Source organism: Opisthorchis viverrini (genome assembly GCF_000715545.1).
Source record: "Opisthorchis viverrini unplaced genomic scaffold opera_v5_116, whole genome shotgun sequence".
Taxonomy (NCBI): Eukaryota; Metazoa; Platyhelminthes; class Trematoda; order Opisthorchiida; family Opisthorchiidae; genus Opisthorchis; species Opisthorchis viverrini.
Window position 1 is genome coordinate 661,274 of NW_008751772.1, and position 24,840 is coordinate 686,113.

General features: G+C 46.9%; 2 protein-coding genes across 2 annotated transcripts in view; one reads left to right on the forward strand and one right to left on the reverse strand.

The window, feature by feature from the left end:
* The window catches only part of T265_05886 (hypothetical protein), a gene marked incomplete at both ends in the record, with an annotated part of 31,357 nt that extends 17,385 nt beyond the window's left edge, over positions 1–13,972 (forward strand). The window contains one exon of the mRNA XM_009171015.1: positions 13,800–13,972. Within this exon, the coding sequence (XP_009169279.1) occupies positions 13,800–13,972 (173 nt within the window). The remainder of the gene's footprint in view (positions 1–13,799) is intronic.
* The window catches only part of T265_13896 (hypothetical protein), a gene marked incomplete at both ends in the record, with an annotated part of 27,265 nt that extends 4,150 nt beyond the window's left edge, over positions 1–23,115 (reverse strand). The window contains 8 exons of the mRNA XM_009171032.1: positions 1,004–1,135; positions 2,972–3,176; positions 6,781–6,989; positions 9,309–9,542; positions 10,992–11,147; positions 14,935–15,117; positions 20,943–21,182; positions 22,924–23,115. Coding sequence (XP_009169296.1) covers positions 1,004–1,135; positions 2,972–3,176; positions 6,781–6,989; positions 9,309–9,542; positions 10,992–11,147; positions 14,935–15,117; positions 20,943–21,182; positions 22,924–23,115 — 1,551 coding nt within the window. The remainder of the gene's footprint in view (positions 1–1,003; positions 1,136–2,971; positions 3,177–6,780; positions 6,990–9,308; positions 9,543–10,991; positions 11,148–14,934; positions 15,118–20,942; positions 21,183–22,923) is intronic.
* Positions 23,116–24,840: the final 1,725 nt, after the last annotated feature.

Consider the following 24,840-nt stretch of genomic DNA (forward strand, 5'->3'; position numbering starts at 1 on the left):
ACCGCATACCTTGCCCCATAGCCGCTTCCCTCGTCAGGATCCCATGTTTTTTCGAACAGTCATCAAGCGCTTTTTGAAGTTGCTGCTGTGTGACAGAGCCGGCTACTGGTTTGTCCGAAAACCCGGAGGTGACAACGCCTTGCTCGCGTCGCATCAGGTCCACAAACGCGCGAGTTTCCACCGTCGCCGGGCGCATTGTCTCCGTACGACCGTGTTTGAAGGCAGCCGTACTGCATGATTCATAGGTGGGCACAGGCTGTTCATGGAGGATGTTGTATGCGAGCTGTGACAAACAGAGAAAGGTTGTTTAATTCTCCAATCTACGGGAAATGCAGCAGCGTACATAATGAAACCGATATCAGCCAGACAAAGTGAAGAATTCGGTCCGAGAGTAACACTCATTCGCACAACAATCGTTCAGCTGTAGCCCAACTGCCATGCCACCTGAAGGTTGCACGAGGGCTGGGATACTGCCAGGTTGCCCAAGCCTAGACAGGGGTGTCGAGATGGGGCAGAGGTCGGGTTCGAACCATGAACCTTTCGGTCGGAAAATTCGCCCCTCATTTGCACAACAATTTGGTCCTAACGGAGACGAACTTAAATCTTCGTTGGTTCTCTAATTTTCAATGTTCATCAACCGAATGTGATGTACAAAGGCCACCTAATGTTTCAGTTGGCGCGATATTCAAGATATCGCAGTATAATTTCCTGATGGAAATTCCTCACAAGATTGCTAGGAACTCTTCGATAGTCCACGACCGGTCTCGCCCTTCTTGCGGCCAATCACATAGACGCAGTCACTTCAATCAAATCTACGTTCTAATTGAACTGAAATCATGCTAAATCATCGTACAGATCGAAGGGTTGTGAGTAGTCTTACAAGTAGTGTGTGCTGTTTATTCCGGTCCGTGGTGGAAACTGGGAGCAGACAAACCCTGATGGGATGGATAAGTAGTAAGAGCGCGACTTTGCTGACCGGAAGATCCATGGCTAAGAACCCGACCTCTGCCGCATCTCGACTTCCCCTGTCTAGGCTTGGGCAACCTGGCAGTATCCTAGCCCTCGTGCTTTCTCCGGGTGCCATGGCAGTTAGGCACCGGAAGGGTGCTACAGCTGAACAAACGTCAGCTTGCGACTATAACTGGAAATGAAACGAACAGTCACGATGAACACATCCTCGGCTCGTCCAAGAAGTGATATTTATATGGGTCCTTATGATGAGTAATGTACCGGGAGTATAAATTTATTTTATCTATATAGTGTAGAAGCCCACTGGTTTGCAAGCGACTTCTACTGAGGTCAGCATGAGTAGTAGGTTGTGTGCAAGATGTATAAGGTTAGAGACCTCCAGCTAACGGTTCACCACAGTTCATTCTATAATAGCGACTATAACTGGAGATGAAACGAACAGTCACGATGAACACATCCTCGGCTCGTCCAAGAAGTGATATTTATATGGGTCCTTATGATGAGTAATGTACCGGGAGTATAAATTTATTTTATCTATATAGTGTAGAAGCCCACTGGTTTGCAAGCGACTTCTACTGAGGTCAGCATGAGTAGTAGGTTGTGTGCAAGATGTATAAGGTTAGAGACCTCCAGCTAACGGTTCACCACAGTTCATTCTATAATAACGTAATAATAATAATAATAATAATACATTTTCAGCTGACTAATCGGGTGCGCGGCCGCCATGTTACCCGACGGGAACACGACGGCTGACATACTACCAAGTTGCCCAAGACGAAGTCGAGATGCCGGAGCTCAGGTCGGACTTTCCGACCAGTAAGTTCACACCTCAAAAATCGTTCAGCTGTAGCATCCTTCCGGTGCCTAGCTGCTGTGCTACCCGAATGTTGCACGAGGGCTGGGATGCTGTCAGGTTGCCCAAGCCTAGAAAGGGGAAGTCGAGAGACAGAGGTCGGGTTCGAACCACGGACCTTGCGGTTAGTAAATTCGCACTCTAACCACTTGGGCCGTCTCGCCGTCACGTCTCAACCACTGAGCCATCTCGGACTGAGTTGATGGAACCAAATTACAGGGAAAGACAAGCTGGAAGCTGGAACTCGGTAGGGTTCATCCGATAGGAATGAATGCTATTCAGTGCGACGAGGGGATGACAACCTCCTTCTTATCAGGAACGAGGTGTGATAAACAGAGCATAGATGACAGTGTGCCGGACGACTAAGCGTTCTTTTCCGAAGTCAGACGACATCGAAACTATCAGGAAGGTCAGATTCCTGGAAGTAACGACTGAATCTATTGATTTAGGCCGATCACGAGGATTCCCCCTCTCAATCTCGGGAATATGCAAACACGGATCGAAACGCCCAGAGTTAAACGTAGAAAATTAGGCCGGTCACTGTGAGAGGAACATCAAGGAATAGCAGATTTGAGGAGGATGACTAGAGCACCTTTAGAGGAGACTACTGGAAGGAACAGTCCCAAAGCACAACCCAGAAATGGTTTATTCAGACTAAGGTTGGCTTTTCTGTTGTGGCCATTCTCCTTAGGTCAGTTGCTCTACTTCAAGGCTGTTTGGGCGTTCACTTTTGTAACGCACTTCTTGAGTTTCTGGGCTTCCACATTGCAAAAATTCCCTACGCATCCAACACCGCCACAAAAGTTGTCCACTTGTGTTCCACTTGCACCACCAGCTTCCTAGGATTGGGCGTTGGGGTTAAGCAGCGTTTGCGATCACAAAGTCATACGAATTGGAGTCACACTGCATAGTGTAGATATCAAGTTTAACGACGAGGAGCCGAAATTGGAATGGTCCTGCGAAAGTATTCGATCTACTCACCGGTTAGAATCAGTACCTGATATCTCCTAGGATCCATTTCGTTGTGCGGGATTCAGATGCAATCCTGAGGGTGTCGAGTTCGAAGAACTGCAGTCAAGATGACTACCGAGAGCAGGAGTATGCGCAAGGCAATGAGTAATGCACGGGGGGGGAGGACTAGGCACTCACCTGGAAACAGAGCTGAATCATCGCATCCGCACCAACGTTGGCTGCCTTACACAACGATCTGGTCAAGCTGTCATGCTTTTCGACAAAGTGCAAGATCACAGATCGCCTCCAAGCGTCGTATTTCTGCCTAGCAGGCGTGAGTACCTCATTCTGAATGTGGTCGTCCAAAAGCCATTCCAGTCGGCGGACATCCGGGCTAGGAAGGCTGAGATTGAAAAAAACATCAAGGTCTACGATGCTTTTTAAGACAAAAATGCGAAAATTCAGCTACCGTGTGCAGTGAATCAACAAACAGGTAGGTTAACTGGTGAGACGGCTCAATACCAAGACGACAGCGTCGTTAAGTCTTACCCAAATGGAACTTCGAGTGCCTCGAAAATCGTTGCAAACACGCGCGAAAAGTTTCCACTTGTTTTAATAGAAAGCAATAGATTTGTGCATAGTGTGACAAAAATAGAGCCTTACTACGATCAAATACGGACGAGTTAACCAGCATATTTTATCGGTTCGTACCATTCAGATTGGTGTAGCTGGCGACTTCTTCGCAAAGGCGTCACGACAAAGTTTGTCCTGAAAATTTACGCTGACGCGTATTCTGGATGGGGATCCCGAGACGGGCCATATCAATGGTTGGAGACATTGTCAGACACGGCCCAGTCGCGCCCTCAATTGCGCTCATGCATCCAAGCTATTGTCTTCAATGCATAGCTCCCTTGCCAATCTCCGCACTTAACAGTTCACCTACAGTGCCGTATTTACGCACTAATTTATCAGCTCCCGCCTCCAATGCGCAGCTACCTACCCCACCTGCCCAAATCATCGATGAACGAAACTGTGGCAGCTACAACCACTGTACAATAAGTACGCGTTTATTACAGCTGACAATGATGATGATGATGATGATGATGAGAGCATGTAGTCAGTTCTAAAGAGCAATCCGCCAGGTGCTTCTCCAATTCGCTTGCATGAATGATGCTTATTCGGCAGTTGTATCGAGTAGTGGTCTGAGTTCCGTGCGATTAGACTGTGGAGCAAGAAGTGGAGCCCCAAGAAGGGCGAAACCGGTCGTGGGCTGTCGAAGAGTTTTCAGCAACCTTGTGAGTAGTTTCCTTCATGAAAATATACTGCGATATCGCGAATATCGTGCCAACTGAATCATGAGGCGGCCTGTGTGCAGTACATTCAGCTGGAGGACATCATAAACGAGAGATTCAATTGCGTCTCCTGTGAAAACCAAATTAATTTGCAAATGAGCGTATTTCAAGAAAACAAAGTTTGTCACCAAGCGATCAGCGTTTTTATATTTAGCCAGACAACGAATCTGCCTTTCTTCAAGAAGAAGCGTGGTGAAAACGTCAATCCCAAAAGTCGCACACCAAGGTCATCCAACATTTGACCGTGAGCACCGGCAACTTAGCGAATAAGGTTGAAAAATCAAATTCTACTCAAAGCCAGTTGCAGCCGCAAATTGGTCTTGGCGTAGCGGCATCAGGAGTGTTATTGCTGAGCCTTACTTCGTGCACTCCCAGACTAGGCCATTCACCATGGAAGAATGGATCCGACTTGAGTCACTCGCTCAGAGGGAACCTGCTGCACTACACGTCAGTGATGACGATCCTGGAGGGGGATTCTACATGTCTCCTTTTCCTGGAAGTCAGACTTTTGCGTCAAAAACACCATCCCTCCTCGATCAACCGTTTAACTCTCACTGCATACAAGATGCAGCCTGTAAAAAAAGCCTGTCAGTCTAACCAACCTCCAAAAGTGGAACACATCGATCGGAAGGATGGAAAGTTGTTCGAAATTATAAAAAAACATCCACTAAGAGTTCCACACCTGGCTGTGGGGGTCCCAAAACAAGACCGGAGGTACAATAAAGTTCCATCCATCCATGTTTAAGATCAAGGCGTGCGAGGTGATACCATCGGCCAAGAAGTATGACCTAACAGGGCCTCTTGAACAGACGTTGACCTAGGAAAGATCTTGAGTGAACAGATTTTATCAGATCCCACCTAGATAAGGATGATCTCCATGATCAACATGCCACCACGTGATTAGGTATGTAACTGGTATCTTTAGAATGCAGTGTTACCGTAAAACTGAGCGAGCACCCCACCATCAGAACCGCGTGAGACAACGGACATATTTACCCATCTGGCTATTGGCATTGCTCACCCAGAGAGTGCCTAAATCACCAAAAATCACCGCTCTAGTAGCCAGCTGAAAACCAACAGACTGCATTGACCCGCCGGTCAATATTTTGCCTCCGAGCCCTCTCATATGATTCCATGGGAGAGACACGTGAAATCAGGCTGGTCCTGTGATTCAGGCGGCTTGGCTCAGGTTTGTAAAGATGGCATCAAAACATGGAAACAGTTCAACCTCGAGGTAGTTCAGAAAGTAGAGCTCCGTGGTTCAGACCCAACACTGCCTCTTGATTGCTCCTCTGAAGGCTTGGGCAACCTGGTCCTTGTGTTTCTGTCAGGGCACGCCCAGACAGAAGAAAAAGCACATGTGCAGAGAGTGACGCATCCCCAAGGTCACCATCGGTTCGACACGTCCGGAAAGTAGGTGAGTCGGCGGCTCTCACCAAACCGCGGCTTAGCAACATACGACCAGCAAAGTGGGCCTGAGACTGTTCACGACCGGAACACCGCCATTGGCTGTACGGAACGAACAGGTGAACGACTATATTTGGCCATTTAGTCATCCAATATATTTACGCAGACGCTCTGTATGTTTTGTCCTGACAATACAGCCGTGTCCCCAGTCCTCTGTCTTCTTCCTATCGCGTAGTCTGGCAGGCTCAGCGCAGGTGTAACCCCAACAGACGGCCACCGCAAGTTACAACAGTTTCCTTCCAGTGGCCTAACAGCCATGCGAGGTGGCTCAAATGGTTAGAGCGCGCGGCTTTAGTGACCGGAAGGTCCGTGGTTCGAACCCTACCTCCCCTATGGACTTGGGCAATCTGGCAGTATCCAAACCCTCGTGCTTCCCCTGGGTGGCATGGCAGTTAGGCACCGGAAGAGTGTTACAGCTGAACGTTTTTCTGTCACGGCTGAACGGTTGTGGATTGCGTCCATTGTTAATCGGAGTCATCATAATTGTACGACAGAAGCGATGGTACGTCATACAGCGTGTTATATCAACAAAGTAAATCGAATGATCATTTTTGAGTCAAACTGTTTCTTGATGTTCTTCACGACTCACCGGTCGGAACGCCCAACTACAACCGAAAATCAACGCAGAAACACGTGACGAAGGTAGCACGTGAAAATGATTTCCAAACCAAACTTCCAGAAATGACGCTATCAAGCCGCTAGGTCATGTAGGACAGTGTTAGGCGAAATCGTGCGCGAAAGCCACATTCCTGCTCGCAGTCAGGCACTACCACGGCCAATAAGTCGAACTGGTCGAACGTGATTGGTCAGCTGAGCGGACCGCTCGCCTCTCCAGCACTGAGGCGAGCTCTGATTGGTCGAAAACATGGGCCAAACAGCAAATCACGATTCAGTATCCGCTGTATGTGGGTAGGCAATGGCGTATCTAGAATGCATCCTAGTCTTCAGAATGTTGCGTCGTCACATGCACTTTAAATGCGACGCACCGTACATAATTCACCTGCTTTGGGGCGTTTAATATACTTTGTGTAGCTTTGGTGGAAAACGCTAGACAGGGAGGATTAGAATCGATAACTGAGCTGAGGCGTTACCGTTATTACACAAAATAAGCCCATCATGTCCCAGGAGAAACAATCTGCTATGGCTCAAATTAGCAACAGATGAGATAAGGACACCTTACTGACTCACGAATTATTCGAGTTGAGCAAATCGGCCGCGGTGACAACAGGTTTCGACTCTGAATTTTCGTACACATCGTTACACAGGCGAACCACCGCAACTCCGTCACCCCAGGAGTGTTCAAAATTGACTGCCGCATGTCCAGTCCCGTTCACTAAAAGACTGACACTTTTGTCGAACCAGCGTGACTCAGATGGCCCAGCAAGGAAATTCAGTAGCTGTGCAGTTGACGAAAAATAGTTGTGATAGCATGCCGAGACGCAAATGAAATTCAATGTCAGTGATACCAATACAATGATACAAAAATCGTTCAGCTGTAACACCCTTTCAGTTCACAACTGTCAAGGAAGCACGAGAGTTGGGATACTGCCCAAGGTTGTCCAAGCCTAAACAGGGGAAGTCAGGAGGCACAGGTCGGGTTCGAACCACGGACCTTTCGGTCAGTAAATTTCCACTCTAACCCAATGTCAGTGGTGACTGTATATCTTTGGGACAAGGTAGGATCACCGAAGCGATGTGTAAGGTTTTAAGAAAAAATAGACATGAAACAGCAATGTACTAGTGGAGCCAGGCTGTGCTGAAAAGCCGAGAGGCATTGTACAGCTGCTCCACCCTCAACACCAGCAATAGCGTTCAGCTGTAGCACGCTTCCGGTACCTGACTGCCATGCCACCCGAAGGAAGCACGAGGGCTGGGATACTGTCAGGTTGCCCAAGCATAGACAAAGGAAATCGAGAGGCAGAGGTCGGGTTCGAACCAAGGACCGGCCGGTCAGTAAATTTGCACTCTAACCACTTGGGCCATCTCGCCCCACGAGTAGTGCGCAAAGAAGTTTCGAACCGGCGACCTCACCACACCATGTTCAGTGACGACGCCTCGGACGCAAGTTTCACCCGTCGCGTGAATTTTATTCTTTCTCTGAGTATGAGGAGAATTGGAAATGTTTGACGGAGATTTCGCCAAGTAGGCGAACCCAGTTAATGCCGAAAAGCATTGTACGGCTGCTTCATTCTCGTTAGGTCTGAGCAGCATTCCGACAAGTCGTGCCTCGAGGAGCCAGTCAACACACGTGACCACCTGTTGTGGATGCGGTAACTGGCGGATGAGTGGCGCGAGTTAATCACACTGCTGATCAGCCAGGCGCCTGGGGGCCGAGCGCACAAGTGTTCAAATTACAAACCGGAGGTCGTGAGTTCGAGACTTCCCAGAGTTTCGTCAAATGTGTACTGCTCACCATTCCCAAACAGGATTGAACAGCTGTTCACAGGCTTTGAGCATAGACTGGCTTCACTGACAAGACAAAACCTCTATTAAAATGGCATGGCTTTCGAAGTTCCAGCTCTATTAGAGGCCGTGTGTGACAAAATTTCATATGAAAGCCAGTGAAAGACGCAAAACGCCAACCATCAGCCTGCCGACAAAGAAACTGTCATATAGTATAAGAGAACACATGGATCAGATGTAACACCCATCCGGGGCCTAGCTACAATGCCACACGAAGGAAGCACGAGGGCTGGGATACTGCCAGGTTGCCCAAGCCTGGACAGGAGACATCGAAAGACAAAAGTCGCGTTCGAACCACCGACCTTGCGGTCAGTGAATTCGCGCTCATACTATTTTAGCCATCTCACCCCTAAGAAAGGAAACGAGCGAATCCAGACCAACAGAGGTCATGATTTACGGAACTGACCCGGTTCGAGGGCACAAGATTAATATATATATAGATACAGAGTTGCACTACCGTACATCAAGACATAACACATAGTCAGGCAGAACCACAAAATCTAGGTCAGGCAGTTAGAAACCAAAGTTAACGAAGTGAACTGCGGAACACCGTGCTCCAACCACAAAGCAGCATACAGACGGGTTGCCAATAGTCATCAAGGAATTGAACAAACAACAAGCGCGACTAACGCCCCTGTGAAATTAGCTGTTCAGGCTGTACGATGAGATCACAAACCAAGCTGAATCACCCGTTTCATTTGGTGCGATATTCGAGATATCGTGATCTACTGTGTGGAGGTAATGCACTACTCATAAGGTCGCTTAAGAGCTGGGTTCCGGGTGAGTCTCCCGTCAAAACCAAATAGGCATGCAAGTGAGTGTATTTCGCTAAAAAGTTAATTTTTTTTTGAATAAATTGCTGGATTGCAAACCCAACCTCTCTACTGCTGGCGTGTTGTGGATGTCCAGATCTGTCAAGACGGCAGGGATCGTCTTTGAAAGTTTGTGCAAAGCCTGGTCAAAATACACAGAAAAATAGTTGGCAAGCCGCAGACGGAATGAAACTCCAATCTAACTTACGTCCGGATTACGGGCTCAGTCTGTTTCAGGCCAATTCGGAACGCAGTCTGAAAAAGCCATCCGAGTATACTTATCGGTCAAGGGGGCGCTCTGATTTGAAGACAACTACTAGGGTACCGCCTGATTAACTGATCGATTTGCTCGTTCGAATGCACAGCCATGAGAAAACGTCAAGTAGGGAAGCGTGAAGGGGGGGATGAATTCATGGGGGTTAGATGGAAAAACCAGCATACCATTTCCTTGAGATCTGCCAAAGGTTCTTCGTCCAGGACCAGAGCGATCAAAGCGGTATCCACTAGTTTCAAATTGGACTTGTTGTTCAGGGTCAGAAGACGTTCGCGAGCCAAATATGCGTCATCTCGGTTCATGGTCGTTATGACGCCCAGACCGGGTGCTGATGGGACTGGAGGTCGGGAGAGAATAAAGTTGATGTTGGAGAGTAGTTGTTTCGGAGAGACTGGATTTCCCTACGGAACCAAGACGAAAGAGAACACCCAATGAAATGGCTGTATCGTGATGTTGAAGGCGACCCTAACGGGAAGGCTAGATAAGTCTTCGTCATCATCATCATCATGAAAAAATAGTCGGCAGTTGGCGTTTAACTGGCATAAACAAAAGAACAAAGTAAGTTGAGTGATGCACTACTCATAAGGTTGCTGGAAATACTTCGATAGCTCGGTTTTGCAAGGTTGTCTTGGTCCTCTTGGTGTTAGCTCAGGCCTCTCATGAAATTTGGACGCACATCGAAGCGAATTTTAGTCAAGTAAACATAAGAAATCAGTTTTATATCATTGTTTCAAATATCACAAACGAGAGATTCAGCTGGGTCCCAGGTGAGTCTCTCGTAAAACCAAATTTGTTTACATTTCGCTAATTTGTGCAATTTGGTTTCAAGTAGAACATAAGGTTGACGGAAACCCGGGGACTGCGCCTACCTGATGAGCCCCAAGAAGGGCGAAACCGGTCGTGGGCTGTCGATGGATTTTCAGCAACCTTATGAGTAGTACATCATGAAGACAGATATTTGTTTTTTTCGAAAAAAACAAGGTACACATGAGAATTTTTCTTTACTGTCCAATAGTCTTCAACTGTTTAGTAGAGATCCCCACCTTTCACGGGTGATGATATTTGCACCAAAATTTAGTCCCTCCGGTTGTAACTAATCAAGAAGTCAGTAAGAAGGATTTGCAGGTAATTGCGAAGATTTCGCCAAGGCACGGGCAATGCAACCGATGTCAGTGGCGTTCTTGTTGTCAGTTTCTATCCAGAATGTCTGAATGAGTGTCTGGGAGTGTAGGTACTTCGGAATGATTGTAGTAAGCTAGCGCTATGTCCCTTCCCGGTCCGCCTTCACTCTTTTCTTCACAATAAGTCTTTGAAATAAATTATGATTGTACGGCAGAGAAGCATCGGTGTTGAACACTGATGTCATGCTGTCGATGATGATGACAATTCGAGGATGCAGATTCTTTAAAAATTTAAAGGTGATCTAGCCAACGCGAAAACTGGCGTGTAGGGGTTGCTGCGTTAGACAACGATCGGTTTCGTAAATGCATTACTAGTCCAGTCAAACGTCACTTGAGAGCCAGAGGAAACTTAGTATGAGTGTAAGCACACCCGGACAGCTGTGCACCAGTGCTAACTCTCGGTGCGCTACGGTCGAAGATGTCATACGTGAGAAACTCATCCATTCCTCAGTTATTGCCACTAGGTGTGAGGTTCGATTCCTTTGCTTTACCGAAGTCTTCAATGTCTTCCGATAATGGCACATGTTCTTCGGGGGTAGGTCGCTAAAACCTTATCGAACGTGAACCGCAACTTTAACGTCTTGTAACACTATAAATAGCATCCTTTTCGGGACCGTAGCTAGCTCAATACATCAAAACGGGACCAGACTAGACAAAATGTGAACTCACGTAAACGTCAAAGACATCAAAGACGTACAACTGTCCGTGATGAATCACAAGTACGTGTCTGGCAGAAGGATCTGTGAGCAACCGATCCTTTTCGGGTTCGGGTAGGCGCGTAGTGTTGAACATGAGTGGATACTGACTCATATCCAGAGGGTAGGCCTACATCGATCGAAAATTAGAAAAAGAACACTGAATGAAACAGTTAGACCAAGTGGGTCAACAGAGTTATGGGGGACGTCCGGTCTACGAGTTATGTTGGGCAAAAAACAGAAATACAAAATCGCTCCTGCAGTGAACACAATCGGCTCCACGAAGAGGTTTTCGAGGCTTTTCTTCACGCACCTCATCATCCAGCGACAATTCCGCAAGAGTGGAGTGCTTACCGACAATGACGACCGACAGCTTCCAACAAACGAAACTTTGAGTAGCTGCTTGTAGTAATGGTATTTTCCTTAGATTAATTCTTGGTCTAAGCCTCCCAACCTAGTGTTCACGTCAAAACAACCACCGAAGGGGCACAAGGTATATTGACGCCAAAAATGAAATCCAGAATACTTGTACAGCGCTTCATATATATAATGTAAACGGCGACAAATCTCTGGAAATTCCGACGCCTTCTGGATGCACCATTGACAACCGGCATCCGGCCAGTACTGGGTCATGATTGGGTCCGGGCTTTCGACCAATCAGATCTCGGCTTGACGCCGGACTGGCAAGCATCCAAAAATTCTGGCCACTCTTGTGCGGAATAGGCTTCTGGGCTGTAGGAGCACTTGACTACGAACGGTAAAGTGGGATCCGTGTGGGATTCCGCCTAACACTGCTCCTCTGACGAAGACTACCGATGTATCACCACGGGCGAGAAGGATAAATTCATTCTGCTTAGGCGATAACGAAGGCCTATAGAACCAAGGTGTGCAACAAGAATGAGTCGACACACCTCCCCAATTGAATGAGACAAAAGGAAGACACTGGAGACAATCAGTTAACCTGGAAGAAGCATTACCAGTTAACCTTCCTTCTACATGTGATCGGGCTCTCATGACTGACCGGCTTTGAGCGCTAACCCCAAACAGTTAACTTAAATAGACGTGGACAATTAATATCATCGGGGAATAACTACCGTGGTGTCTGATTTCATACATAGGGAGCCGAATCAACTCAGTGGTTCAGACGCGAACTTACTGACCAGAAGGACCGGGGTTCGAATCCAACCCCGACATTTCGACTGATCCTGATTGGGAGTGGGAAACCTGGCAGTCATCATCATCATCGACAGCATGACATCAGTGTTCAACACCGATGCTTCACAGCCGTACAACCATGACTTATTTGAAAGCCTTATTGTGAAGAAAAGAATAAAGGTGGATGGGGGAGGGACTTAGTGCTAGCTTAACACAATCATTCCGAGGTGCCTACACCTCCAGACATTCACTCAGGCAGTCTGGATAGAAACTGACAACAAGAACGCCACTGACATCGGTTGGCAGCCATATTTTCACGTGTCTCCGACCGGGCACAGTGAGGATCACGCGGTCCCCACCCTGGAAGGATACCTGGCAATATCTCGACCTTTGTGCTTCCTTCGGGTGGCATGGTAGCTAGGCACCAAAAACGTGTTACAGCTGAATGGTGGTTCCAACCGGACTTCTGCCTCTCGACTTCCCTGTCTAGGCTTGGGCTACCTGGCAGTATCCCAGCCCTCACGCAACCTTCGGGTGGCATGGCAGTAAGGTACCGAAAGGGTGCCACAGCTGAACGAATTTTTTACAGCTGAGTGATTATTATTCTACTATCACTTTTCATTCAGATGATGTAGATGGAGGGAAATTCCCTCACCGGTTAACAACAGTGTATATTCAACGGCGTCAGTTTTGACCGCTGGCACTGGCCTTATGGTATCCTACTCTGTATCGGTGAAAGGTACGCTACTGAGCGTTGTGTGATCCCCGGATTTCCAGGGATGAGATTCACGTGATTCAAACTGCATGTGGAGGAGAAGTTATAGGTCCACTCAGTGGCTAGGGTCTTTACTACTTAGCCAGAGTGTACGGTTGGTTGTTCTGTTGGAATTTCTTGGGCAATGTGTGTAAGGATGCTGGAACATTGTGCTGGCTGTGTCACCTAAACCTTACCCTATGCTTAGATATCCTTAATTTAATGTCAGTAGAAGTTTAGGCCGTTCAGAACCGTTTTTTTTCAAAGGACACTAGGTTCTCTCTTCATTTTCTTCACATGATTGTGTGGCAGACAAGTACCAGTGTAACGGTGATTCTATGGATAGGGAAGCATGTGAGTAGTATGTTTTTTTCTTGTAAATTCGCTTTGCATCTCTTGAAAAGGGAGATCTGTTGCGGACTTTGTGGAGTCACTGTGTAGCATATGCTTGGATTTGAGCAATGAATGATTGGAGTCAATGAATATCCATGGGAGTTCAAGAAGACGCGGTCAGGAGAAGATGGATGTTCAGTTTTTGTAAATAAGATGCAAATGAGAGTTTTGTCCAATAGTCTGTAACTGGACAGTTGGCATTTTCTAATAAACAACTCCACAGCGAAGGCCTTCTTCCTTTCACCAGTATCTGTTACTAATGTATTGTTACCAACGTGGATGACGACGACCTATAGCTAAGAAGCAAATGTGTTTGGTCCAAGAGAATTTCGCAACGCAGACCTTCCCAATCAGGAAAGAAAACTCTTGTCTTTTTTTGCAGCCAACAGCTGTAAATTCATAAGCACTGTTGTCCAGTATAAATCAATACTGGCATTAGGTTGAACCATACACTAATATCGCCTTACCACTCACCATTAGGCCCTGCTAACGCCAAAAGGCGCGACTCGTACGTGATTGGTCAGCAGATCAGGCCGCTTGCCTGTCCAGCATCAAGGCGAGCTCTGATTGGTCGACCCAACAGCCAATCTGCTCCAGGGTCCGCCGGATACCGGCCACCCATGCCACAACGCGTTCGAATTTCCGAACCATGATCGTTGCATACACTTTGAATACGGCACGCTATGTATAATTTTTTACCTGTTCCAATTCAAATCGTGTACGCTAGCTCAGGATAAACAGATGGAGAACCGAGCCGAGGCGTTACTTTTATTACAAACATGGCCAGGATATCACACAAGTCAGTCAAGAAGCACCCAGTGACAAAGTAGGAATCGTCTAAAAAGAGCACTTTCAGGTGTTAGACGTCATAGAAAGCTACATATTTCAAGACAAACCGATATTTGAACCCTTCGGTTTGTTTCGAAGCGGCTACCAGCCTGCATTTTCTACAACTTGCGATGATCAAGAAAACTACAGAAGCACCATTCTTACCACGGCATCCAGTGTTAATGAGATGGGATAAAATTGATTAAACTGGATCGGTGACCAACAGGGTGACAATGAGGGTCACAAAAGATGAGAAAAAAATGAGTGTCTAGCTGTAACACCCTTCCGTTACCTAACTGCCATGCCACCAGAAGGAGGATACCGTCAGGTTGCCTCAGGCTAGACAGAGAAAGTCGAGAGGCAGAGGTCGGGTTCGAATCACGGACCTTCCTGTCAGTAAACTCGCGCCCTAATCACTTGAGGTCACAACAAGGCTCCAGGATGGCCTACTCTCAACTTGTTGCCATTTGGAAGGGAAGAGGGGTACAGAACAAAAGGGTTTTGTGTCAAAACCTCGAAAAAACATACCACGCTTGTTCTGTAGGCCAGTTAACATGACAGTTTGGGTCTGGGTGGATGTACTGATCGATCTTCTCATGTGGTCGTGGAATTCGCAGCTCGGATGCATCGGATGGTTGCGGACCCGCATATCAAGCCTATCAATTGATGCTATTCATCAAAGTAAACCCGAAAAAGGTCAGATAAGTTCTTGAAAACCCCAAAAAAATCAAGTGTTTGCAAACAGAATATGCACAATACTACCAAATATCCAGTAAACTAAACTCACATTGAAAAGATAGGCCGCATAGGTGGCCACCGACCGGGGCACAAATCGCATTATCTGATTAAAACGTGGAGTTTTTGATTTCTCCGGGTTAAGGTGAAAGACTTCCGGTTCCAACAAGTTTGTGCGAAGCAATCGGCAAAACTCAACAAGATGATGAAGCAGATTCGTTGCTCGAATGGCGGGCTGTTCAGAAGGGAGGATACGTGTAAAATGGAGGGGCGGAGTTAGACAGGAGCGATTACTGGCCAGGTGAAGTAGTTGAGTACATCGACACAAGAAAGGGGCAGGGAAGGTGGCAGTTATGCATCAGTAGGATAGCCAAAAGACGCACCGCGGTCTAACGAACCCTATTATGATTGCATGGTAGTAGGACACAACCGAAAAGATATGCTGCTCCGCCGACCGAACATCATTGACAGTTTCAAGGTTGTAATAGAGGAAGTGCTATGTAGTACTACGTAATACACTACTGAAAAGGTTGCTGAAAACTTTTCGACAGCCAACGACCGCGTAATACACAACGAAAAGGTTGCTGAAAACTTTTCGACAGCCAACGACCGGTTCTTGGGGCTTGTCAGGTAGTTGAAACCGTCAAACGTATGTTCTGCTATCTTCTCAATACGGAAGCCGATTATGAGGAAAGCGAATCGAGCTAGGTGACCAGGATTTCAGAGGGAAGAGAATGCTACATCAAGACAAATTCCTACTCTAATGACCTCACTTTCAAGTCTAAGGTTGCACCGAAACCAAACAGTGTAGCACATCAGCGTCAAATATCCCGCGCGAATGCAAGAACTAGGGTAAAAAGCGACGTTACAAGGATGCCACCCTCCTTCTGACCTATCGGTGTGTTCATCAGGGGCCAATCACTGCTCCCGCATAGTGGACGTGCATTTCTAACCCGTGTATACACAGCTGATTGGCAGATGCTTAGCGAAGGTTCCAGCTCGGTTGTAGAGAATACTGAGCGCCGAAACATCAAGTGGAACACATCCACAATGGCTTGTGCACACCGTAGCCGCCCCATGAGAGCGAATCGCTTCGTCAAACCCCGAGGAGCGAAGATCCCCCACAGCGAACCATTTGGCGGGACTCGGTGTCATGCCGTCAACTTCGCAAGAAGATTGTTGTACGCTGTAAACCACTATCACAAACGCCAAATTAGACTTTAGAAGTTGAGCACAATTTTGAAAATATCGTCAAAGACGTTGCTAAGATAATACAGACCAATATAATAAGCAAGACAAGATAAATAAATCGGTAGCACACTATGTTCCTGGTCCGATTATTAGTAACAGAGCCGGCGAGCAAGAGCAGGCAAAGCAAATTTCCGAAAACAGTATGAATGATATGCCATGACGTCATCCGATGACACCGTAAGGAGCCACTGAATGACCGCGGTGTGGCGGTCATGTGTGCTAATGCATGTGATGCGCTATGCGAGGTGGTATGATTCCCAAATATCGCGAACAGATCCCGTAGTGCACTTACCACCGCAGAAACAACAGTCTCTCTTACGATATCATACCATGCCACCGGGACACAACTCAAACGATGCGCTAGGGGACAGTAAACTGACCGCATGTGACATCAACGGTCAATCCAATTGTAAAAAAACAAATCGTTCAGCTAACACCCTTCCGGTGCCTAGCCGTCATACCACCTGAGGGAGGCACGAAGGCCGACATACTGCCGTGATGGTCACGCCCAGTCAGGAGCAGTCGAGACAGCGAGGCAGGTAAGTTCGCGCCTTAACCATTGAGCTACTTCGAGGTCAACTATCGGTGAATAATTCGAAAGTCTTATCTGAATGATCGCCGGTACTCGCATAGGACCTAATGATTGTCAAGCCACTAGCTTGGAATTTAGCCAAATGCTTACAGTATAGATGAGTGACACAGACAGTGTCGGAAAGTCGAGCCATGTGAACGCTTTCGTTCAGTCACTTTTTTGCAAAATCAATGCCGATCGATGGAGCTTTCGCGGTGTGCATACCTCAGTACAGACGAGCAATTGACGGTAACGTTGTAAGAAGTCATTAAGTGGTGAACTACTGTACACCGACCATAAATATCGATCGACGGCTCATCCTGATTGAATCGAAGCTGTCGGTTGTCGAACGCCAACAAACTGTAGCTGGAGTTATTCTCAGAATGTTGCATTCTTAGGGCAGGGATTGTCACGAGCAAGTCATACAAAACCTCTTATTCAAACCAGGAGGCGAGATGGTCCAAGTGGTTAGAGCGTGCGGATTTACTGACCGGAAGGTCCGTGGTTCGAACCCGACCTCTGCCCCATCTTGACTTCCCCTGTCTAGGCTTGGGCAACCTGGCACTTTCCCAGCCCTCGTGCAACCTTCGGGTGACATGGCAGTTAAGCACCGAAAGGATGTTACAGCTGAACGATTTTTTTAATTTTACACAGTAGAAAAAAGAACGGCTTACGTCAATTTCTGCGAAACTTGGTCAAAGAAAAAACTGTGACTAGCCCATAGTTCGACCACATATTGCTTTTCAACTGACTAGGAACGCATTTCTGCCAAAACCATTCTTGCTGGGTCCTTTCAAGTGCTTACGATTCCGTCCCAATCCTGGCGGCAGCAGCATGGGTCACCGCCCACACCGCGTCTCCTCCGGCGGTGAGTGTTAAATTTATTTAGATTTAATTAATTAATTATTGCTTAGCGCGTTGTCACTAAAGTGACTTTGAATTTATGGGCAATCAGCAGGCTACACCAGCAATCACAGTGTCCAACCCTCCATGATAACGGTTCTCGACTACGACCATCAACAGTCGACGAACCGCGGGATCAGATGAAATGTACCCCCGAAACGAGGACCATCACAAAAATAGGGAATTTCGGATACCTTTACCAGTCCCTCTCCAGACCAGATGTGCTTTTCTCTAAAGTGTGGAGATTTTTCAACATTTACTTTCACGGTAGTCGTGACGGCAATCCGTCGAACGGATATCAGCTTATCCATGGAATAATCAACGGTGTCGTGGAAGTAGTGCGATAGTCCAAACGATAGTAGATTCATTGATCACCAGGGTGTACTGCTGCAGTTTTTTTTATCCCTACCAGCTATCCGTCCAGTCTCCGAGTAAACTGGACTTTCGAGGATCCCATGCCTACACTATGAACTCATTGAGATTGCTACCACCAACTGGTTTTCTTTCGTCGTAGCGAATATCATCTGCTTTTCGAAACTCATTTGTGAAAAAGCTCCGAGATTCGATTCTCAAATTCCACAACTCAGAGATTAGGAAGGATGCGAAAATTTTGGTTTCACACTGAATGGTCATTATTTAAGCTACAAAACACCCGTGTACTTTTATGGATTAGACCGTTGGGATCGCACCTGATAAGAAGAACAACTCACCACTCAAATGTGTTGTTAAACCGAGAATGCTACCCTGTCAGCCGATACATGACCTGAAGTGTGGACAGACTGAAAGTCCAGAGAGATGAAAGGCGAAAGTGTGTAGGGTTCATCACATCTAGGAAACTGCTAGTCGAAAAGATAAGCAACATAAGGAATTGGAATGTGGGGCCAGATCCCATATTAGTACAAGTCATGCATACGCACGCACACACACACACAGGTCGAAAGGTAGATCACTCTGTGAGGACGCCCACTGTCAGCCATCACCAAAAATAAAGAACCAGGAAAAATTGTCTTCCGTTGTTGTTTTTTTTCTGAATAGGTTGACTGGGCTTTTCAAAAACAGGGAGTGTGATATTCCAGTCCATAAAACCCCTGGCAGAAGTTGTTCGACAAAGAGTCGTGAGTCTAAGAAAAATATATGCAAGTTAAGAGGGAACTGGGCACCACAGTTGGCCGGCCACTGGGTGTCAGACATTCCCTGCAACAGGGTCCACCGGTCAGCTTGTCATTTTGCCCGGTAAAATCGTCAATAAAAGACTCATATTTTCTCCAGTTCGTTCTTTCACTTCAGTGTGGGCGACCGGAGACAGGGTGATCTCCCTCCACTAGACAGAAATGGTCGCGTAGTCATCATCATCATCAGCAGAGACAGCAAAATCAGTGCTCACACCGAAGGGAAAGCAACCGAGAAAATTCGACCAATGGAGGAACAGAGCTTTTTTGGAGATAGGGTCGCTGGATAGAGGGGCAAAGGGCTAGAGATGAAAGAAACCACGAGGCATTTGGGTGCTGTCGGTGGTACTCGCCTTCCAAGATGGGGGCCTTGTGGTCCCCACTGAGCCTGATTGGAGACGCTTCAAGATATGGCTGCCAACCGATTTCAGTGGAGTTCTTGTTGTCAGTTTCTATCCAGATTGCCTGACTGAATGTTTAGAGGTGTAGACACCTGAGAATGATTGTGGTCCCTTCCCCGTCCACCCATATTCGTTTTTTTCATAATAAGTCTTTCAAATAAATCATGGTTGTACGGCAATGAAGCATCATTGTTGAACACTGATCTCATGCTGTGCATGATGATGATGATGATGATTTTATATAAAGATCATCATTATAGCTGTCTGGTTTGCTGAAGCGTCTTTCAAGTGGCATAAGAAACCCAAAAATCGGAAGCGCGAATAGATAAGAATGCGCTTGTTCCCACCTAGAGCTCTCTATCCTGGTGTGTTTAGCGAAGAACAGCTGCAAATTTCGGATGTCCCCCTTGGATACAACTCCGTCCAGTATGTTCTTTTCTGAGAACTATCATAGTATGCTTGCGAGTAAGCCTTCGCACGGGAGATCAATAAACGGTGACCTACAGTGACTGGGAAACGATTCGTATCCCGGATGTTTGAACATAATGACCAAAAATATGGCATTTAGGGAAACATCAAACAATCGGACATACAGAGTTAAGTAATTCGCTTCCGCCCATCTTCGTTTAAACAAAATCTGCATATTCGACACTTACACCAGCTCAGGTGACTCCAGCACGCACTGATGCATCGGTGGTAACACGCTCGACTCTCGTGTCACATGTGCGGAGTTCAGAGCCCGGTACGGACAAGGAGATACACTCTGTTGATGAGACCCAAAAAGAGGGCCCCACCCCCTTGGTGTAGGCTTACCAGAATTACTACGACAGGACAGAAAGAGGACCGTTTTCAAACGAGTGTGATGTGGGCTAAACTTTCAGCAGGCGGTAAGCATCAGTAGATCTAAAAGCGAAGCTTACAAGGACAACATCCTCCATACAATGAAGTGCCAAGCAGATTAAAGAAAACCCTCCCCAAATTCGACTGCCAGAGAAGCTTCGAGAATGCATAAGCAGCAATCCGCGTAGCTTCATAATAAATAAAAGTTTCTGTGTGGACTACTCGAGTGACACATGCTAGATTCGTTGAGCAATGTGCGCGTGGTTTGCCACAAAGATCAAACTATTCCTCTACCGGTTGCTTCCTACTGTAACGGGACGAGGATGCTGAGGACTGCATGCCGGCGACGTTATAGAATATAGGCGAAAGGAATAAGGCCTTCGCTGCGGAGCTGTTTGTTGGTAAGCACCAACTGAGCAGTTACAAACTATTGGTCAGTGAAGCAAAACTCTCATATGCATCTTGTTTATAAAAACTGAGTAACCGTTTTCTCCTCGAACGCGTCTTCCTAAACTTTCTTGAATACCCATTGACTATCACTCAAATGTAAACGAATGCTTCATAGCAATTCCGGAAATTCCGTAATAAATCTCACTTTTCAATGGACGCGAAGGGGATTTACGAGAAAACCACATACTACTCGCATGCCTCATCAGTAGTATCCACCGTTACATAGGTGGGCGCGTTGCTTGGTTGTTGGTCTGTTCACCGAGCTTGCCACCGATCCCGGAGAAGGGTTTTGACACGATAGGGAAAATAGTCCTGACTGCGGAAAAAAAACTGAGGAATTCGCCAAAAACAACCCGGGATAGTTCCAAATCTTTCGTTCTAAACAACACACACGTTATAGGAAAAAACGGCGCTGGTGAAGTTAGGTTGGTAAAAGAAACTACTCGAGTGGAAGGAAACAGACGTTGTTTTATACCTTTTGATATCCTGATCCTAGCGTGGAATCCTTGAGAACGATGACCGGGTTATGTGTGAGCACTACCGGCCGTCGATCACGCAAATACATGTCCGACCACATGCTAGTGATGTAGCTCGTATGCCGATGCGTCTTGGCGTAGTGTTCCAGCTCATGTTGTAACTCTGGTCCGCGTTCCACACGGAACTTCGCGACGAGTTTTTCGGTATGCCTCAACTGCTCGGTATCCAACAGAGCTTTCTGTAAAGGACAGGGGAAAAGGAGCAGGAGATGAACGAGTATAGGTTCTTTACAACCATCGCTGGGGAGAAACAGTGGAAATCGTTTTGAGCATTTGAAGGACGAAAGCAGAGTCATCTGAAGCAGATAAAGGGCACAGATACTGCCTGTGCAGCAGGAGTGTGAAACGTCAGAACTGGTATGCAGGTGATGTGTGCCAACGTCAAGCTTATATAATCCGCCGTCCACTTCAATGCCTATCTTGTATCAAACGCACTTGCATGAAACCCCCTCACCAACCTCCCTCCTACCTGATAACCAAATTACCTGAGGGTTGCTGTTTTTTTCCATTCTCTAGACATGTTTGATGGTCATCGGATGTTGAGTAATTTGGGACTGAAACTTCCCGAGATGCTGAGCCACCGTCTTATTAAAAAAAGATTTCCCTTACTCGTATATCTTTATAATGTACTACTCTAAGATTGCTGAAAATCCGTCGACAACCAACGAACGGTTTCGTCCATTTTGGGCTCATCGGGAAGGCGTAGTCCCCGGGTTTCCGCCAGCCTTATGTTCTACTTGAAACCAAATTGCACGAAATTAGCGAATATACACTCATTTGCAAACTAATTTGGTTTTTCGAAAGACTCACCTGGAACCCAGCTGAATTTCCCGTTTGTGATGTTCTCATGTGTCGCGATATCTCGAATATCGTAGCGACTGAAACATGAGGCGGCCTGGTGCAGTATATTTAGCTGATTAAGAACACCATAAAAGATTCAGCTGGGTTCTAGGTGAGTTGGCCATCAAAACCAAATTAGTTGCAAATGAGTGTATATTCGCTAATTTCCCTTACTCATCTACCCACGTGAAGATGGATTGACATTCAACTCGTCTCACACCACCTGAACGTGGCCATCATTTCCCCGTTCTTCTCAGTTCGACTCAGTTTTCATTCCCAAATCGCTTCAAATAACTCAGCCTTGCACTCTCGCAGTTTCCACAGTTTTCCACGGTTCAGGTTCCAAGTTATAAGTCCGAATTTTCGTGATTGATGTGTGTTTAGTAGTTCTTCTCGTGTTTTCAGTCGTCTTCTTCATAAAAGACAACAATGTCACGGTTGGCGCTGATAGATGCTGTAAACAGTGCACCAAGGGGCGAGATGGCCTAGGTGGTTAGAGCGCGAATTTACTAACCGGAACGTCCGTGTTTCGAACCCGACTTCTGCCTCTCGATTTCCCCTGTCTATGCTTGGGAAACCTGGCAGCATCCCAGCCCGTGTGCTTCCTTCGGGAGGCATGGCAGCTGGGAGACGGAAAAGTGTTGCAGCTGAACGAAAGGAGGCAATCGATACGGAAGTCCGGCTCACTGGCAAAGACAATTCCATTTTGGGGAGAGGTGCGAGTCCTTGTGAGAACCGGAAAGTTACGGGGGAGTTTATTTCTAATCGAGGATTGAAAGTTTCTTCCACTTGCGAAGAATATCATAAGGTCGTGCGAAGAAAGACTATAGCCCAATGGGGATAGCACGCACCCGCATTGTGATTTACGAACGACAGTCTAGTTTGCCTAGTGACACCGGAGTCCGGGCTTTCTCGCTCTAAGAATATTTGGATTGTTAAGCTAACCATAAAAGGAAAAGTCATCTTGAAAGGGGACGTCTAGTTTGCCAAGCAATCAAGTAAGTCCTAGGTCAATAAAATTTGGCAACGAGTTCCAAACGCAACCATAGAAAAAAAATAGCTATGACAAAATTAACTTACCTGGGAATTGACATAGCGTTCCAAGGTCTTCTCTAGAGCAGGCACGCGGAGTCTTGGAAGACTGGCTTGAAAATGGTCCGTGCAGAGACCAGGTTTCGCATTTTCTGCGGGGGGCTTTGTGCTGTATGCTGAATAGGAAGCATGGGGCTTCAAAAGCCGCCGGGCTACCGGACATACAGGAAGGCGGGACATATTGCCTGAAAAGAACGAGGACACAAATGCAAATCGAGCTTATAACCAATGGGTACCCATTTTATTGGAAATAGTGAAATTATAGTCGAGCAATCGTTTAGCTGTAACACGTGTCCGAGGCATAGCTAGTCAAGGAAAGCACGACGGCCGGAATACCACACAGGAGCAACCGAGATGTAGAGGTTGGGCTGGAACTACGGACCTTCCGGGCATTAAGATCACGTTTTAACTGCCGAGCTATCTCGAGCTCACTTTATTAGGAGTTTAAAAAAGCATGTTCGATCGTATTGAAGTGGCCCCATAAGTTGGTTTGGCCGAATCTAGAAAAGTTCGACCACTGGGACGATGTCCTTTTTTATGAACCATCAGGTACGTGCAGAGCGGCCGTAAGCTGACACCTAGATTAACCATTTCAGGTTGTTACCCTTTGAACACGCGTTCCCCACCCAGTTTGTGAAGCCGGTGAAGTTAACTTCAGATGCTTTTTGTTTGACTAGCTGTAAAGTAATACACACAGTCATCTGACTACCAGAGAATAATCTGGAACGTATCATATTCATCATCAGCTGTAAAAAACGCGTACTTGCCGTACAGTGGTTCTAGCTGCCACAGTTTCGTTCACGGATGATTTATGGGGGGATAGATGGCTGCGTATGTAATTGGTGCGCACATACAAGGTTGTCAGTGGACTCTTAATTGAGGAGATTGGGAGGGGAGTAATTCATCGGATGCATGGTTGCCATTGAGGGCGTGACTGCACCATGTTTGAAAATGTATCTAACCATTGATGTAGCCCATCCCGGTATCCCCAGCTACGGAGACATCGTTGACCAGCGCAACTGAGTTTGCTGATAATGGCTTTTATACTTCGATGCCAGGTCATTGTTTCGTCTCCAATGACTCGTTTCTACCCCTCGCGTGGTTGTGCAGAAAAATCGTTGACCGCGCAACTGAGTTTGCTGATAATGGCTTTTATACTTCGATGCCAGGTCATTGTTTCGTCTCCAATGACTCGTTTCTACCCCTCGCGTGGTTGTGCAGAAAAGTCCTTCGGGGAAGTCCACCAAATGGCATGCGGAGAACTTTGCCAAGTCAGAGCAACCTATGCAGTCTAATCAGTACATCTATCGTAGGCGAGTTGTTTCCTTCGGAAGCTATTCCACCTACTGTTGAATTGTTTCCGTAGTTCCAACCAGACCCGGGAAATGCTCTGAGGACATCTATGGTCAAACACTGAAAGTCTTTTGACGTCCTCAGTGCTTAGCGGCTGGGTTTCTGACCTATATAATAATATGGAGCGGCCGTCAAGAAGAGACTAGACCTTACCGTGGTGTGACGGTTTGCGCACCTCAGCGATCCATTGAGCTATACTGGAGAGTGTCCCGCGACACCCACAGAGTCTCTCATACCAGGTTGGTCAATGGTTAGAGGTCTGATGAACAGTCCTCCGGCCCTCCAGGTTGGGGGCATGTGGCGACTTGTTCCATGAGTCTCTCATGGTTGGTCAATGGTTAGAGGTCTGACGAACACAGTCTTCTGGCCCTCCACGTTGGGGGCTGGAACATGTGGTGACTTGTTTGTTCGAAATGGTAATGTATTTGCATTTCCCGCCAAACACCGCTGCCTTGCGGTTAGGCTTTTGAGCCAAAGGCTTTGGTTGAGGACCCTAATCGTCCTCCTGTCTAGGTGTGGGCGCCCTGGCAGTATCCCAGCCCTCGTACAACC